General features: G+C 38.7%; 1 protein-coding gene across 2 annotated transcripts in view; it reads right to left on the bottom strand.

Annotated features, from left to right (window-relative positions):
- zfyve28 (zinc finger, FYVE domain containing 28) overlaps positions 1 to 18,741 on the bottom strand; it is a 31,749-nt gene that overhangs the window by 11,044 nt on the left and 1,964 nt on the right. For both annotated transcript variants that reach the window (XM_008400054.3, XM_008400055.3), the window contains exons 2-4: positions 3,955 to 4,095; positions 1,771 to 1,908; positions 1,468 to 1,670 (exon numbers count right to left, since the gene is read on the bottom strand). In XM_008400054.3, coding sequence (XP_008398276.2) covers positions 1,468 to 1,670; positions 1,771 to 1,908; positions 3,955 to 4,095 — 482 coding nt within the window. The remainder of the gene's footprint in view (positions 1 to 1,467; positions 1,671 to 1,770; positions 1,909 to 3,954; positions 4,096 to 18,741) is intronic.

The raw sequence follows: 18,741 nt of genomic DNA, 5'->3' as shown, positions 1-18,741 counted from the left end.
TTGTAGTTTAGCAAAATATGCTAATTTCAAAATCACCTCAAGCATTTCATCAAAAAATGCGAGATTTTTTTCGCAATTGCCGTGTTTCCTTTAAGCAAATTTATTTCAGTATTTCCAATTTATTTAATTACATTGTGATCGGAAACGCAGCGACTGATTAGGCATGAGTTACAACATTTAATTTCATATGTTTTAGACATAGTTGTGTCTAAAACATAGACACAACTTGGAACTTTTCTAGAGCATTTTTACATCTAAACACAGAGCATGATGTCTGTATATAGCCTACAAATTCCTTACATTTCAATCCAACCAAGCGTCAGTCGGATGTTTTGGGAAAACATGTTGGAATTTGGGAGTTTCCGTCTCCCAAATTCCAGAACTTAATCAACATCTAACATTTTTGTGCCTTCAGAGGTTCAACAGTGTCCATTCCTTCATATCGGTCCTTTATTGTGATAAATTTATTATGATACACATTTTAAGTCATTGTCATCACAATGAACTGCAATCAATGATGTGTAAAACTGCCCGTTTTGCTGCGATTGTTAGTTTTGCTATTTTCTCCACTGTTGGTTCTATTAGAGCATCAATACATATCAATAAATTTGAAAGTATGTTTAAATGCAGTTACTATGTGCAGCTTATTGATAAAAAAAAATAGGGCTGGGTGATGTGGCAGAAAAACTTTTCAGTGTTAGCATTTCATTTGAGATAAATAACTGTCGATACTGATCATCACCGATACTCTTTTTTGTTTTAAATATCTGAAATTCTGCCAAATTGGTGGCGTGAATTTTTTGTTTTAGCCACAGTTTTCACATTTTATTTATTTATTTCACTTTTAAGCAGTTATGGAGGCGCAGTGGCAAAACTTAAACTGCTACAGGTTTGTTGTTAGGTTACCAAAGAATGAGTGAGTTGCTAGGTAACCAAAGAATGAATGAGTTGCTAGGTTACCAAAGAATGAATGAGTCAGTTGATTCCACCAACCTAGCTTAGCTAGCTGAGAGGCTAAAGGCTTTCCTCTGCCTACATTTCCCAGAATGCTGTGCGGTTCTGGATCAGAGTTCAGTGAAACTATTGAATATTCTACCAGATGCATTATCTACTGATACTGACGATGTGTCAACTGCGATACAAAGCTGATTTATTGTCCAGCCCCTCGTACAAACAAACCACACTTCTTTATGTGACTGACTGGCGACCTAAAGAAACACATTACAAGCTGGAATGTTTTTCAAGAGCAGTTTTTGTATTTGTGGGGCTGTGATTGCTGTGTCACAGTCATACAGTTACCTAAAAAAAGGTATATATTCTCTTTAATCATTATCACAATCGTACCACAAAATACTGTGATAAAACTAGGTAAATATCACCCACCACTAACGGATTATGTCAGTAAATAGTCATAATGTTATGCCTAATTTAGGTCCAATAATGCAATGTTTATGATCTCTTATTCACCTGAGCTCAAACTCAGCGAAAAGGCTGTCGAAGTGTCGTAAAGCGTCCTTCATGCGGTCTGTGTAGAAGTTGAGGTCTCGCAGGGCCTGGTCTCTGGTGATGCTGCGCACCTCCTCCAGGCTGCGCGTCAGGTCTTTCGCCAGGGGCCTCATGGCGATGCTCTCTATCTCCCTGTTCATGATGATGGAGCCTGCAGCCAAACACTGGACAGGAACCAGTTTACAGCCATGGTGAATTTCAGCTCCACCGCTGGATTTCTGCAGGTTGTTATTGTCCCGACTGAAGCAAGAGGGAATTGCCTACCTCAGCTCCGAACCACAGCTGTCCCGCCAAGTTGTCATGGCGAATCTCCTCGGGGAACTTGACGCAGAAGTCTCTGTTGGCGCGGTCGTTGGGGATACATTCATCCATGATCTGGCTGATGATGTTCAACACGTTGTCCTGCAGAAAAGCAAAGAAACACATTCTGAAGAGTGTTTTTTGATTGAAATTAGGTCTGTAAGATAAATTAAACAAGCTCAATAATTTCCTTTTGAATTATTTATTGTTCTTCTCTTTTCTCTCTATCAAAAACTGGGTAACAAACGTCTTTAGTCTGGTGCGTTGGTCTCAACTAAGCCTTTTTTAAAAGACAATTTTGTTTACAGATGCTTCATAATTCATTTATTTGTTTATTTTCGATATTTAAAATGTCTTCCAGTTCCAGTGCTTGTTAGAATTTAAAGTGTATTGATATTTGAGAATGTATTCTTAAATTATTAAGGTAATTTACATTACCTGAAAACAGTCTGAAAACAACAATACTACTGTTTATCGCGATAACTTCTGGAGTAATTTATCGTTCATTAGTTGCAATGCCTCGTTGTAACTAATGGTTATTTTATTGATTCATTATTCTGACAATTAATCTGACAGAAAAATTGGCACACTCTACAGTTTTTATTTAACTCCTTTAGTCTTATTATACAATGTTAGAAAATACATTACAAGATGCAAATATAAAATAATTTAATTACTTTTCTTTGTTAAACAACAAAATAAACATTTTATTACCTGTAATACGATACCAAACCGTTCCTTTTGTGAATTTGAACCAGGTGAAAGTAAAACATATTTACAGACAAATGTGTTTTTATCATATTGATTTTTGTACAGCTTTGGTTTAATTACTGCTCTGAATATGTTGTTTTTTCAGAAAATTGCCTGTTTTGAATTAACGATCAATAAAGTAGTTTAACTTTATCCTTACTTTTAAATTCTCCAAATTTTCTTAGGCAACAGAAGCCCCGACTTTAAACTCCTGAGAGATCCATGAAGTTTTAAAGTTAAACTTTCCAACAGCTTAGATAATATTATGAATCTTCAATCTCTAATTCAGAATATCTTTTTTAATCTCATTTTTTCATGTAAGTAAGACATTATAAAACAAATACCTTCACTGATTACTTGTAAATAATTTGAATGAAGGTAAATAAATATTTATCTGCCATTTATACAGAACCTCATTGGCTTTTTAAATGAGTGATAATAATCACTTGCTCAGGGAATAAGAAATATAATATTTATTTGATGCATTTTGTAGCTTAAACTACCTTCATACAGTCCGCTGATTGTGATTATAATTCAGCTGCTTATTTTGGAAACACATCTCACTGAAAAGTTACAAAAAGAAATAAAAGAGTTTATAAGAATCAGCATTGATCATTTGCTCTGTAGTTGAAACCAGAAAAAATACGGAATAAAAGTTCCTTTCTGAACTTAATATTTGTAACATTTCACCAACTGCAACTTGGCAGGAATGAATGAACGGCTGATTTAATCTGGCTGCCCACTAATCAAATAAAACATTAAACTGACTGACGCTGCACAAGGCGACAGCTCAGCAGAGTGAAGGAAACCGAACAGTCGGGGATCAGGTGATGACCTTATTAAGCGTTTCCCCCTGAGCCCTGCTGCTGCTGGTAGGAGGCACAACAAGCCACGAGGAAAACCTCCCTCACCGCACAAGCAGTTCAACAGTTTACCAAGATTCAAATCTGAAAACTCCTCCGCATGATGCTAAAATTCGGTTCTGGTTTTGGCCTCTTTGTCTAAACATAGAATAAAATCTGTGGCTATGAAATCATTAGCTATAAAAAGCTTTCTTCTTCTGCAGCTACTGACGCAGAGTCAGCCGACGCTCGCAGACGGATCCAACTCATCTCATCAGTGGAAGTGCTTCATACAGGAATTCAGCCAATCAGCTTTCAGTAAATCACTCATAGCACCCAATCTGCATCCTAGGATGAATAAGAAGCACACCGACTGTTCTCATCGCTGGAACCAAACTCTCAGCAGGTGATTATGTGAATGAAAAAAATGGCTCAGAATGAGACAAGCTGGGGGTCAATTCATCTCCATGCCAGCTTTGCTCCACTTAAAGCCTATTTTTATGCCTCGCTCTGGAAGCCAGAGGAAGATTGGACTCCATTGGTGGTTTGCACTGACCTGGCAGGACCGGAACTGGTTGACCAGCAGCGTGCATCTCTGAGGGTCCTTCCTGCCGTCCAGGCTGTCCAGCTCAGTGGCCACCTGGTTGAGCTCTTCGTCGGCGTAGTAGAACTGGGCCAGAAGCTGCGGGTCCGTCCTCTGTTCAGAGGGAAAGCAGAACAATCGTTTACAACCCAACACCACAAAATTCTGGTTTTAAACTCATAAGTCAGACAAATCTTTTCCTGTTTAAAGGTTGCCTATTATGCTTTTGCTTCATTGAACAGGTTAGAATTGCTCTATGGAGTCTACAAAACATGTTCATCACATTTTTTGCACCAAAATAATTTTTTGATGATGAGATTTCAGTCAGTTCAGGTCTGCCTATTTTGAGCTCATTTCAGAATTATCTGGTTTAGGGTCTCTTGACACTTTAAATCCAAATAATTTGTTGATGGCCACACCACCAAGTCAACGTTTACACTCGCACATGAAAAACGATGAAAACCATACATCTTTGAAAAGCAGAAGTAGAGCCTCCTGCACAACCAACAAGAATGCAGCAAGTGGTTTCTGGATGGTAAGTCAACAACAAAACACTTTTTTTTTTCCTAGCAGCCATTGTACAGCACATGAAATAGTAAAACCAGCTGAGCAAATGTGCAGGAGCTCTGCTGAGGTTGTTAGGTAATGAGATTGGGCTCGGCTGTAGTTGCTAGGTAACGGAATGTGACTTAACATTTAGAAGGTTTTTGAAACCCCTCGTTTTCAAGGCGCCAAAAACAGCCTAGTGGGGGTTTTAAGCGTTTGAGCTGATTTTAGATGCAGCTGAGTCCCAAATGGAAGCATAAAAACTTTCAAAATGTGAATTTTGCTTAACAGATGTCATCTAATGAATTTAAGACTTGTAGAGGATACGCCGACACGCTAAAAACGACAACATCGGAGTGTTGACTGTAGCTCACTGCTGGGCCACGTTACCACATTCACGCCCATATAGTAAGGAACACACTGGTTCAAGTTGGATACATCCATTAACTGGCTAGAATGAGATTGGACTATGGAGAAGTAGCTAAACAATGGTAACCTAGTGCAGATCAGCATTACGTTTAATGTTTGAACTTTGTAATGTGGCATCTGAATATCTCAACTCTGAAAACAATCAACACTTCAACACGGATACATGCAGAAAATGGAGCTCCTAACGTCTGTTTTGTAATAAAATAAAATAAAATAAAATAAAAAGAACAGGTGAAGAAAAGCTGGACAAGCAGTCAGCCTTTAAACATGCAGGTTCTGCAGTTTAATATAAAGAGTGGCTGATCTGTAGAGACCTACATATAATCAGGTAAGTGGGCCACTGTATAGGCCATCTTCCATAACAACGGCCTGCTGGGGAACTCTGCTGATTTATGAGCAAAAAATCCTTTTTCAACAAGTATGCAAGAGGATTTAAGAGGAAAAATGACATTAATCCTAACAAGAGGAGTTAATTAGAGTTAATGCAGTGTGAACACCTCCCAGAAGAGTTTGGATGTCTAGTCCTAGGAGAGGATTTGTGCCTTTATCTCTCACACTGAATGACAGTGTGGAGAAAAAGAAAGACAAAAAAAATTTAACAGAAGATTAGGGGGTAAAAATTAAGATGGTTACAACAATTTATTGATTATGAGTTAATATAAAACTGATTGCTCTAACGAGTCATTGATAAGCGGCCATTTTCTTAAAAACTTTAGTTTTTTCTTGTAAAGTGAGGACTGACGTCTTCCGTAACGTAAAGGGCTAAATGCTTCATATGCCGATGCTGCTCCGTCACGTAGCACCTCAGCGGAATGCGCGATACAGAGGTGAAAGTTAAGGAGTTTTTCAAGTTTTTATTTTTCAGAAAAGAACCACATAATGTACATTTTTCATACCAAACTGGATTCTGTTACGACTGTTTCTTTTCGTGACGGTTTGGCGCCGCCATCTTTAATTTTAAATCAACGGTTTGTGTCCGTTTAAGAGTGACAAGCGGCGCCCTCTGCTGGATGGTGGCCAAACTACAATATTAAAAGAAGGTCTTGATGTTGTAAAAGACAACATTAAAAGTCCTTTCAATGTCAACATTAAAAGACCAATTTAATTTAGATTGAATTTAGTTCGACTGGAATTAATTTCAATCTAATAAACCATTAATCAATCCAACTATCTCTACTAAAAACCGATTTGAGGATTACAGGACAACAAAAATACCTCAAGGTGTCCTTGAAAGAGTCTGATGTCTCTTAAAAATGGGACAAAGATGCCAAAAGGTAAACCTCAGAGTCCCAGTAATGACCTGGGACCTTTAAAGGACAGCCTGACTGTGTTGCACGCTGAACACTGGAGTGCTGCACCAGTACCTGGCTCATCTCACTCACAATCATTACTCTTTCAGGCGGTTTTCCTCGACCATGCTGGTGTTTTCCTGAAACCTCTCGAGTCTTTTTCCCTGAAGTTTGCAGTGTTTCTTGTAGCGTGACACCCCACCACCCCACCCCTACACTGACGCTTGCTTTTCTCAGTGAATATGATACACACTGCACTTCTCTCCCTTCCTCTCATCAATAATGAAACAAACAGAAAGGGGAAAACATGGAGATTCGACCAACAGCTGCCACATTGCGATGATCACGCAACCTTCAAAAAGGTTGTTACTTAAGGATGACATACCGAATCTTGTTTTTTTTTTTCTTATTTAATTGATTGCACACTGAATTGAAAAACAATTAGCACGTCTAAAGGCAACTCACACAGGCAGATCAGAGATGTTACAGAACCCAATTTCTTTTCCTGTTCAAAGACCCTCAGTGGGTTTCATTCCAGGCACGGCTTGCCGTAAAAAAAAAATAAAAGCTGAGCTTATTTCCCAGCTCAGCACTCAAACTGGCATCGTTTTACCAGCAAACCTCAATCACACAGAGCAAATCATTAAAACAGCATTACGTTCTGTTCATGGGCGAATGTTGAGAGTCATGTTTAGAAAGATACAATGGAAGTGGGGAGCAGAGAAGGTGTGTAAAAGTGAATCAGTAGCCATTGACCATATAATTGTCTAGTTTGTCCTAGAAATCCTGTTTTTATGGGGGACCAAAATTGCAACATTGGTTATATTTTTAGCTGGTGTGGTTCGCTTTCACTGCACTGTCAAATGAACCGAACCCTTTGAGAAACCTGTTCCCCTCCTCGCCTGTGGTGGCGCTGCACTAACAACTACTGAAAGAAACAACAAGAAAACCTCTAAAAAGACATGAAGGTAACTTCATTCTTCACAAAAAATGGAGTGATGTCAGATGTTAGAGGTTGTAGGTTGGTTAAAGACCAGGAGCCATTCCTCCCACTAACTCTGAACTGTCAGGTTTGTTTTGTTTGTTTTTACCCAGAATGCCCTGGGCTATATCACTACTGCTTTTGGAGCAGTCTCAGGTCCTCTTGCATCCACACGTGTATTCAAACAGCGCCAAAGTTCACTTTGATCGAACCGAGACCGAGTTTTCTAGGCGGACCAGATTTTGCTTTTTTGGTTCAATTAGGCATTCACACTTCCCCAAACAAACCAGATTTTCTAGGCAAATGAACCGGAATTGGATTCATGTGGACGAAACAAGACTGGTGTGAATGAACCCTTAGATCGCAGCGTTCACCACTGGTGGAAACTATCTTGAACATTTACAATAAATCCCTTGTGTTTTTGTGATTGAATGAATGGAAATGGCTAATGAGAGAAGCCAAACTAACCACATCATGCGGTCTTTACATTTACATCTAAACCCAACCTCTGAACACCATTAAAACCCAGTGACATCAATCAGAGAAGAGGCCGATTTGACTGGACATCTCCACAACAATGAGTGAGTGTGTGGTACAGAATAAATGCAATGATGACTAAACAGGAAACAGGAGTGGGAGACAGTGAAAAACCTTCCTTCCAGCCCAGAAACAGCCCACAGACTGATGGCATGTTGGAAGCTTATAGGCGGACACTGAATGAGGAAGAGGAGTTGGAAACAGTTGTTATCCTGTCGTCTCCTCCTGCTGTACTCCTCGTGAATTCCTGCAGCATTGAATCATGATGGGGGAGTCAAAGACCGGCAATGTTCTTGGAGAAAGATCTGGTTGAAAGCTGCATGCTTAATCTACGTTGGATGTTTGTCCACCGTGGATTTGAAAGGAAATATGTTTTTCACCCCCACGTCTACGGCCCATGTGATCGACCTGCAGCCTGTTGCACCAGCTGTTCAAACTTGGCCTAGTTTAAGCTGGAGCAAAGAAGAAACAGACAAACGCTGAGGTGGAGCTCCCTCATCGCTACAGGAGTATCTGCACCAAATAAATGATAAAAAGGCTAAACAGTCTAAACTGTTTGGGTTCCACAAACAGCTTTATTTGCAGCCCATTTTCATTAGTTTCGACACAGAGTACAAATGCAAAACAGAAACCGCTTAGCAACTGACCTGGATTTCCAGGCCAGAGGGGTCAAGTCTCTGAAAGTGACTTATTATGCTTCCTTGAACAGGTTAGGAGAGGCTTGAGCTATGCAAAACATGTTCGTTACATTTTATTTCCACAACATGATTCTTAGATAGTAGGATTTTATTCTGCTCAGTTCTACCAATTTTGAGCTCCTTTCAGAATGAGCTGTTTTCAGGTGTCTTGTCACTTTGAATCTAAATAAAATAAAAATTGCTTGCCACACCCCCAACTCAACATTTACATTCGCATGTGAAAATGGCTGCAAACAAAAGCACAACTGAACATTTTTGCAAAGCATTAGTAGAACCTCCTACACAACCAACAAGAATGCAGCAAGTAGTTTCTGGATGGTAAGTCAACAACAACCAATGTAAACCAATGCAAAGCGGTAAAACCAGCTAACCAAACATGCTGGGAGTAACGTCCGAGTTGCTAGGCAACAAGGCTGAGCTTGGCTCGGGTTGCTAGGTAACAGCGCAGTGCCTTTTGAATGCGATTTGCCATTAAAGTTTTTGAAATGGTTCATTTTCCAGACACCAAAATGTAATAAACTTTTGTGAACTTTTCATCATGTTATAATGTCATTCCTCCATCAAAAATATACCTGGGGTGTTGCCGTGAGTCTTTTATATGTACTTGAGAAGTCCTTTAATCTCCATGGCAACCATTTAGCTGTGCCAAACCCCTGGGTGGAGCTAGCCCGCCTTCGGGATGCAGCTCCTCCTCAGAGCTGCAGTTTCCAAGCTTCCATCTCTCTTATTGGCTCCTTCAGACTAGCCAGCAGCAATTAGCAAACATTTGGTGCTGATCATGTTATAGGAGCTACTTCTCAGTGCAACACAAGTATAAACCTTGTTAAAGGGCTAATAGAGGAGCTATGTTGTGACAACTTCCTGAAGACAAAGTGTTGGAAAGAGCAAGACTTCTTAAAGAGACAGAGGCCCAATTTCAAGACATTAAATTACAAAATAAAATTTATTTTCAGTCATATTTTATATATATATATATATATATATATATATATATATATATATATATATATATATATATATATATATATATATACATATATATATATATAGCATTCTTACAACAACTGAAGTTAACATGGTTCTTGACTGTGGTGTAAAATGGCACATTGTGCCTGGAAAATACATAATACTGACCTAAAAACGGCTGGGTGTTTTTTTATTTTATTTTATTTTTTTATTTTTAAAGAGACCATAATGGAAGTATAAAAATGTGCACACAATACAAATTTTGCATAAGATCCCCTTTAAAAGTAGTAATAGCATATTCCTGACTCGGATATTCAGTTTCATGGCCTTCCCCACTGATCATAGTCGCATTATTCCATGGACGTGGCCAACTCTCCAAGTTTAATAACAATCTGAAGGTAAAGCTGCTGACATTTTACAAAGGGTTTCTGGAAGAGATGCTTCAAAAAAGATGGCTATGACTTCCAAAAGATTCCCTCTGATGATCGTATAAAAGTTTCCTGAGTCCTGAACCGTCAAGGTGCGTCATCATTCCCACCAATGACAGCTTCACCTCACATAAGAGGTGAAATGATTCAGCAGATTCGGCTCATGTCTGCTGTGGCGTACCAGTCCCCTGTCAGTCGTCCAGGGTGACCTCTCTCTGAATCTCCCTCCTCTGTGGTCACAAACCCTTCATTTCAGAAGGCTAAGAGCCCACAAGTTCACCAAAGTGGCAATTACAGTTGAGCCCCCTCAATAACAGAAACTCACAATGACTCAGTGAAACATTTTGTGCCTTTTTTTGTTTCAAATCAAGAGAGCAGGAGCCGCTCTCTGCTGTACGATCGAGGTTTTCATCATATCGACCAGCTCTTCACCCGCGCCGCTGATTCGGGGCTTCATTTCCATTCAGACTGCACAGACGATGACGGCTGTCAGGCTAATGCTTCCTGAGCGTCCGCTGCAGCGCCGCATGCATACTGAGCCCACTTAAGGGACTTATGAGAAACCTTGGCTTTGCCCTCCATACTCTATTCCAGGCTCAATTTGCTGCTTCTGGCTGCCTTCCAGAGATCAGAGTCAAATATTGTGTAGGGAAACCAGTTATCTCTGGCAGACAACCGGCTAAAAACAAAACGCCAGGGTCAGCCAGTTCAGGATTTTTTTGTTATTTAAAGCATAAGACACAATTTCTTTCATCATTTATATTCAGTTTGTGAGAACTTTAAACTCTGAGAATGCAGGCGTTTGCTGAAGCAGTTGTGTTGAGTCACTCCTTTCAAGTTCAGTCTCCATCAGGGCTTTACCTCCTACTGCAGAGCTATTGTTGGTGATTCCTCAACCAGAAACTCTGTACAAAAACGGAAGGTTGCAACCTCTTTGACCACTAACGCAACCATTAAATTTGTTTTCCATTTTCCAAATAAGATACAGTTGGTCTTCTAACTTTTTAGTACTCCTGGCTGAGAGCCTCTGTGCTTAGTTAATGCTCTTTCCTGGATGAAGCCAGGAAACTAAACTATCTGTGTTTTACACACCTGACTCAGATTGGGGTACAGAGTTGCAACATTTGTTACATTTTCAGATGGTGCGGATCGCTTTCAAACTGCACTGTGTCAAACAAGCCAAACCATTTGAAAAACTTGTTAACTTGTTCCCCTCCTTGCCTGCGGTGGCACTAAACCAAGAATCACTGACGGAAACGACCTGAAAAACCTCCACAGAGAACGATGAGTGCAACTTCTTTCATCGCGAAATGTAAACAAAAATGGAGTGGCAATAGATTTAATAGTCAATAGGACTTCTCGTTGTCTTTGGTAAAAGACCACAAGGCATTTCTACCTCTAGCGCAGTGGTTCTTAACCTGGGGTTCGATCGAACCCCAGGGGTTCGGTGAGTCGCTCTCAGGGGTTTGGCGGAGCCTCTGCTGTGGAGGTAAAGACACACTTGTGTAAAGTCGTGATGACGCCCCGCTTTGCCATCACTTGCTGCAGAGGATCACGTTACATTTCTTAACCAATCAGAGGATCACGTTACATTGCTTAGCCAATCAGTGCTGCTGAGGAGCCCTGATTGAAGGAGTCTCAGCATTAATTTGAACTTGTGTCTTTATTTACTTCAGCAAAGCTCAAAGTTTTTACCAAATTCTGTAGCTTTCGGTGTTCTTCTAAATCTGCTCCTTAGTCGAATCTTTTCAGGGTTGCGACTACCTCTAGTGGCGTGGGGGTGGTAACACAACTAATATAATTACATTACTAAATCAAAATACCGCAAAGTATTTATTATTTATTATTAATTTTTGATTCTCTTAAGCATGTAGAGCTAATTAAATGATCTAAACAAGACCTTAAAGTGGTTTCAGTTTCTCTCGATGGCCAACCTGTTGAAACTGTAGCAAATTTTAAATACCTTGGGTCGTTCCTGGACAGTCAGCTCAACTTTGCTGAAAACACTGACTATATTTTGAAAAACTGTTCTCAGAGACTCTACCTTTTAAGAAGACTCGTTCTAGTTAATGCTCTTTCCTGGATGAAGCCAAGAAACTGGCTTCATCCAGGAAGCCAGTTTGAATTTGGGGGGAAAAAAATCATTTTATTAATAACTACAGAAGGGTTCAGTGGGTGCGCATATGAAACTGATGGGTTTGGTACCTCAAAAAAGGTTAAGAACCACTGCTCTAGCGCTAGGTTTGCATGTTTGTTTAGATTGTTTTTACCCAGAATGCCTTGCGCTGTAATCCACTTCCCACTTTTGGAGCTGTCTCCGGCCCGCTTGGCGTTCACATAATCCATTCAAACTACGGAAGAGAACTCTGGTTCACCTAGAAATTTAGCTCTCTGTTTGGTTAAAGTGAATTCTGGTGTCATTCAAACCCATAGGTGAACACCCAGCGGACTGGAGACTGCTCCAAAAGTAGAAAACGTACTACAATGCAGAGCATTCTGGGTAAATATAACCAAAACAAAAGCATGAGTCTGGCACTAGCAGGAGAAATATCTTGTAGTTTTTTACAAAAGAAAAACAACAACTGTGTCTCCATTTTTGTTTACATTTCATAAAGAAGGAACTCAAGAGTCTTCTTCTGAGGTTTTTGTGTCGTTTTCTTTGGTGGTTTTTGGTGCAGTGCCACCACAAGTGAGGAGGGGAGCAGATTTTTCAAATGGTTTGGTTTGTTTCACTCAGTGCAGTGTGAAAGAGAACTGCACTAGCTGAAAATTTAACAAATGTTGCCATTTCAATTCCCAGTTGAACCAAATCTAGACCATCAGCTGTGAAAACACTCTAATCTTGGACCTGGACTGTTTGTCTGGAAAGTATCGTTAGAGGAGATTTGTTGTAAACTTGCATTTTATAAATACACTGAACTAATCTGGAAATGAAAGCAGAGACTGGAGACTCGATTTAACTCATTGACTTCATATTGTGAGTGCGCTCTACCCATCTGGACTGATGGCATAATCTGTGCTCTCATCTCTGACAGCTGACCTAATCTGCTGTTTGGACCACAGCAACGACCCAAACACGTGCCCGTCTCATCATACGGCAGACGGGGGTAAAATAAGGGTCCGCAGAGGATTTAGATGGATAGAAGTCCGGGACCTCCTGGCGGTTGCGGGACAACCCCCCTTTTCAACAACTACAATGACGTTCTTATGCAAGACGTAATCTGGTTATACAATCCAGAATTGATGCTGGCAGCACAGGGAAACCACAATTTTAATCTAAATTTTTTTTTTTTTAAATCAAACGGCTTGACACCTTTTATATAATCACTCAATGCATGAACAAAAAGATGATAAAGTGTGACTGAACTGAAGGAAGTGATTGAATTAAAACCCAGTTAAGGATCTGAATGATTCATAACGGAGCTATTTCTGTCCACAGCGTCCACCGTCATGAAAAGTGACAGAGTGGGCAACATCCAGGCTGTCCAAACTCAGACACACTGACAGCCACCATGAGCACTGAAATGTGTGTGTGACTGCTTTCCGTACAGAACGGCTGCAGACAAATTGGTGTGTTTGGGCCTTAATACTTCAGAAGGTTCCACACTTTTCGAAACAAGTTGTCCAAAAGATAAAGTGTCTTTTGAGTTTGTTTACTTACTTACAATATGATGTATATATTTTTATTGCAAAACAAAAAACACCAACTTTCAATTTGTTATTTTGTTTTGTTTAAAAAAAGGTTACACGTTATTTCAAATCTCCTGACAGGAGCCAAATTACATGTCTTGTGGAATTTAATTTGCCTCAAAGATGGTAAAAAATGTAGACTATACAGTATGACTGGACCATTATACCTGTTAAATTGAATAAATTTAACCCTAATATTCTTGGTATGTGTGCACAATGCATGAAACCATTACACTGCTCATGGCAATAAAACAAAATCAGGGCTTTTTGGGAAGAGTTTAGGAAAATAAAAGCAAAACTTATTTTAAAAAATAGCATTTTAATGGGCCACCCATTATTTATCTTGGGATTATATAACTTTTTGATAGATACGCTTCTCTTGCAGGCCAAAAAAAACTATTGCACTCTTTTAGAAAACAACAATCCTTCTTTCTGACCCAAAATAAGAGCAGAGACAGTTTTTACACCCTGGCTGCTTCTCAGACAAAGGACACCTTGGATTAATGCTTTATCATCATCATCAGATGATGATAAAGCATCTGACCCGAGTCAGAGACCCGACACGGGTCTCTGATGACCCGTGATCAAAGAATGCAGCAATTACCATCAGTGGAAAGAAGGTGAAGAAGAGAGCAAAGGTCAGGATATCGCACCTTAACTCAGGGTTTACGAAATATAAATAAACAAAAAAAATACATTCAATCCACTATTATATCATACTTATTACTATTATTAGTATTGTTTTGTGGTAGTTTTATTCATTCTACAGCAGGGACAATGTAAACTAAAATATGAATAAACCTTATGTCTTGAACAGTTTCAAATGTACCCTAATCACCTGACTGGTCTTAGAACAAAACACTGATTTAACAGAAAATAAAAAGCCCACTATTTCAATAAGTAAATCAAGTCATTACTAATAAGTATTCATTACATTGAAACATTAAAAAAGTAAATTGTGTTAAAGCAAATGACCTTACGTCTCAAATTAAATGCTTAATATGGGGGCATTTTTCACATGTCCTCCCTACATCCAGTGGGGGGGCGCATGTTGCTACAATCAATAGTAGCCACACAGGCACACCTGCTAGAAGGAAACAAACGCACCCAGTGCAACACTTTCATTCTATTGGCTGAGAGGTTGCCAAGCGACGTTACTTTTCTGTTCCAAGGGCGAGCAGAAAATGATTCACAAGCGAGCAGAGAGGTTTGGGAACAGAGATTTGATCCGAGCGCAAGGAGAAAGGCTTGAGAGAGCACAGTGAATATTTGAAAGAGAGCAGAAGTTTGGAGTACAAACATTACAAGTTTTGAGAAGAAATGACATGAAATCTTGCTTTCAAACTGAAAATGTGTCACTCTCAAATTATGGCATAAAATAGCTTAAACACAAAGAGTCACAAGAAAACCTCTATAAAAGAAGTTACAAGTGTTCTGGCATTCAGCAGATATAAATAATTTTGGTTATTGTATCTGACATAAATTAACAAAAGTTTATTCTGATTTAACTTCAAACAGTGAGAGAAAATATCTGGTTTCAATAATGTTTTCCAAATTTAGGCTTTTAATCCAACGTTAGATTTCACTTTATTATAAAACCGTGTAGTTAGAATATTGAGCTCTTGATACAAAAATCTAAATGAAACTAAAGCATTTTTAAGGTTTTCAAGCAGCCGTATGAAGCCCGTTAACTCTTCTTCTACTTCGTCTTGGTTTCCTTCAGTCCCCACCCTCGCACTCCTCGGACAGCAGAGGTCCAATGGTCCTGCGGTGAATTTAAAACGGGTTTTCAATCGCCGAACCGGCCTCAGTCTGTGCTGGGATCAGCTCTGTAAATCCCTGCAGCCGACACCAAATCAATTACCACACGGCCAGTGGGTAAGCAGAATGGGACGCTTCACAAAGAACTGCAGAAACTGTCCTAAATATGAAGCCACATGGCTCACTCTGCCCCATCGCCTCCAGAAACCAGAACCAGAACCAGCAGAGAAGGACTTACTCAAGTAGTAAGTATTGTAATTATCCAACAATCAAGGCAAGAACTCATCAAACTTCCTACAAAGTTAATCAGAGCTGTACCTGGAAACCGTTTTCACATTAAATGATGTTTCAGGCTGGAAGGATTTTATCTAAAAATTATCAAATTATCAGTAACACTGCTGCCATTTCTTTTCTCAATCATCTAAACAGCAGAATATACAGATCTGGAAAAAACTAAGAGCACAGACACTGAACCCCATCAAAAACCTCCTGGTTGTTCCACCAAATATTGATTTCTGAACTCTTCCTGAGTTAAAACATTAGTATTGTTGTTTCTAAATCAATATGAACTTGCTTTGTTGCATTATTTGAGGTCGTTATTTTGACCATTTCTCATTTTCTGCAAATAAATACTAAATTTCTGATTGGAATTTCAGAGACATGTCAGTAGTTCATAGAATAAAAACATGTTCATTTTACTCAAACATAAACCCATAAAGAGTCAAATCGGAGAAAGTTATCCTTTTAAGTGATCGCTTAATTTTTTTCAGAGTTGCATTTGAAAACAACACAATCAATTACGGCTGAAACGATTAATCACGATTAATCTTGATTAATTAGATTAATCTGTCATTACTCCAAAAATTACAGAGGATTTAATTTGTGACAAATCTGTATTTTTTCACCAATATAATCCTTTGGTTTCAGTCTACCAATCGTTTTGTTTTACAAGCATATTTTACAGCTCTTATTTATTTGGACTTTGAATTTATGTCAACTACAAGAAGGGATGGCTGACGTAAAGGCAGGTGTAAATATCTTGCGTCGTTTTTCATTTCTCTACAAGAAAGAAATAATTAATATACAAACCACAAAACCACAACATTTGTCCAACATAACCACTTATGACACAGGGAAATGACTTTTCATGTTTCCTTAACATGGATCTTAATTTTTTTTTAGCCATTGTTAAATCTATTTTTTTATGTCCCTACCAAATACAGTCTGCTTTTACTGCATGTTCAAAGTCAACGTGGTAAAGGAACAATAAACCCTTTTGACATGTATCTATTAAAACTAAAGTTCAGTTTAGTGTTTTCTGAGAAAGCATTCGCATTCCTATTAGCATTAGCAATTTAAAGCATTCGCATGTTAGTGCAGTGTGAATCATGCAACCATTAAAATGTTCTGCAGGTGCAATAAGGACTAAAAGGCAACATGATTTGTGGAGCTAAAGGTCAAATTCAGAAGGAACTACTTTGTCCTCAAATGATGGAAAAATGTTAGTTTCTGTGAAAGTAAAACTGAACTATTTGGAAGTAATGATCGTTGTTACATCTTGAGGACAAAAGGAAAAGCTTGCAATCACGAGAACACCATCCTAACTGTAAAGTACGGTGGTGGCAGCATAATGTCATGCAGCAGAACATTGCAAGAATTACAGTAAAGACGGTACAGATCATTATAATCCAAATTATAAAATATTTATTAAATTAATTGTATGCTTTAAAATTCAACAATAATGCAGATTTCAATATTGTAATAATAATATATAAACCATAAACCTGTCTCCTTTCTGTCCAGAAGTGTTTGAAATTAAAGAAGCAAACTTGTTTAAAACAACTCAAGACACATAATAAATTATTTGGAATATTATGAATAAAGAATACTTACCTGATGTAAATAAACCAAAACAGCAGATCAATGAATATGAAAGTGGAATGTGACTATAATTGTCAGGAGACATTATCTTTCCATAAGTTACAACAACATTTAATTTGCCTTTGGGGTCAATAAAGCAATTTCATTTTAATTAAATTGTATATTTTCAGGATTATAGTTTTTTTTCTGTTAAAAACAAAAAGTGATGCCTTTAAATTCTATTAAGAAATACTTTACGTACATCAGACGGAAATTAAACGTCGTAACTCAGAGTTTTTAGCGACTGACGACTACTTTAGTAATGAATTAATCACAAATGAGTTGATTAACCGTTTCAGCCATGTTGCTTTAGATCTGATTTTCTCGTCATTAGGTTTGAATCCATGTGCTTCATCGTCTTTTTGCTAAATTGTATCTTTATTTTTAATTTAAACTCCTAAAAATGGAAATAAAATGATGGTTCTCTAACAATACATTTTTTTTTAACTAGATATTTATCTAAAATTAAAAAAACGAATGTTGCAGCTCTAAATAAATTGTTTTATTTGGCTGCACTGATGGTAAAAATGTCTCTTTAGGTTGTAAAGGTTGCAGATTCTGAATTCATTGAGCACTTCCTGTTTACAATGTGGTTACCATGGGAACCAGCACCTCTGGAACGCTGTTCCACCTGACGTTAAAAACTCAAACACACCGCCTCCGTTTTCACACCCAGCCTGTTCCAACTCTGGCAATCTGCTTACAATAGTTTCAATAACACGTTTTTAAAATGTCTTTAATACTTATTAGGAATAAATTGTGTAATAATAATAATAATAATAATATTATAGGTGGAAAGAGGAGGAAACGTAACTTCCTGCATGTTGCTCTCCCAGCAGTCTGAGCCGGGATTATGTAGCAGGGGGGGTTCAAAACAAAAAAAGCCTTTCACCGCGGGACTTATCCAGGGTGGAACAGAGCCGCTCTGGAAATATCAATATCCCTGCTTCAGTCAACGGCACGTGCTGATTCAGCACTTTTCTATCTCCAGGAGTACATAGTTCAGAGATAAACTGCTTACTGTTGATACGCAGCGACTAAACCAAAGCCTTCAATAATAAGACATAAAAAAGGAGAATATGACGGGATGGGTGTAGACTCCTCGGCACTCCTCTCTCACAACTTTTTGGTCGCTTCACTCCCACAGACAGATGCATGATTCTGGTAAATCGGAGGGAGGAAGGCTGTAGTTTGGCAGAAAAGAGGGAGGCTGATGTAACCTCTCAGGAGTTATTACGCAGGTTAACACTGCTGACCGCTAAAGAAGACATGACTTAGCAGAAGAAACGAACTGACGCAGGTGTGTGGTCAAGAGCAGGTGGATAATATGTAATCAGAGCTCTTTTTTATCTAAGCCTGCATGACATAACTGCTGCAATATTTATTTAATATCAGCTGGTTTGTCTAATTGATGTTCATCATCAGAGTAAATAACTTTTATAAATTCTGATTCAAACCTCTGCAGTGTCGGTATTAAAGCCGTTATGCTGCTTCCAGCTCTTGGCATGCTCTGA

The sequence above is a fragment of the Poecilia reticulata genome, chromosome 22 (assembly GCF_904066995.2).
Source record: "Poecilia reticulata chromosome 22, P_reticulata-male-v2, whole genome shotgun sequence".
NCBI classification, from domain to species: Eukaryota; Metazoa; Chordata; class Actinopteri; order Cyprinodontiformes; family Poeciliidae; genus Poecilia; species Poecilia reticulata.
This window is presented reverse-complemented; position numbering and strand designations above follow the sequence as displayed.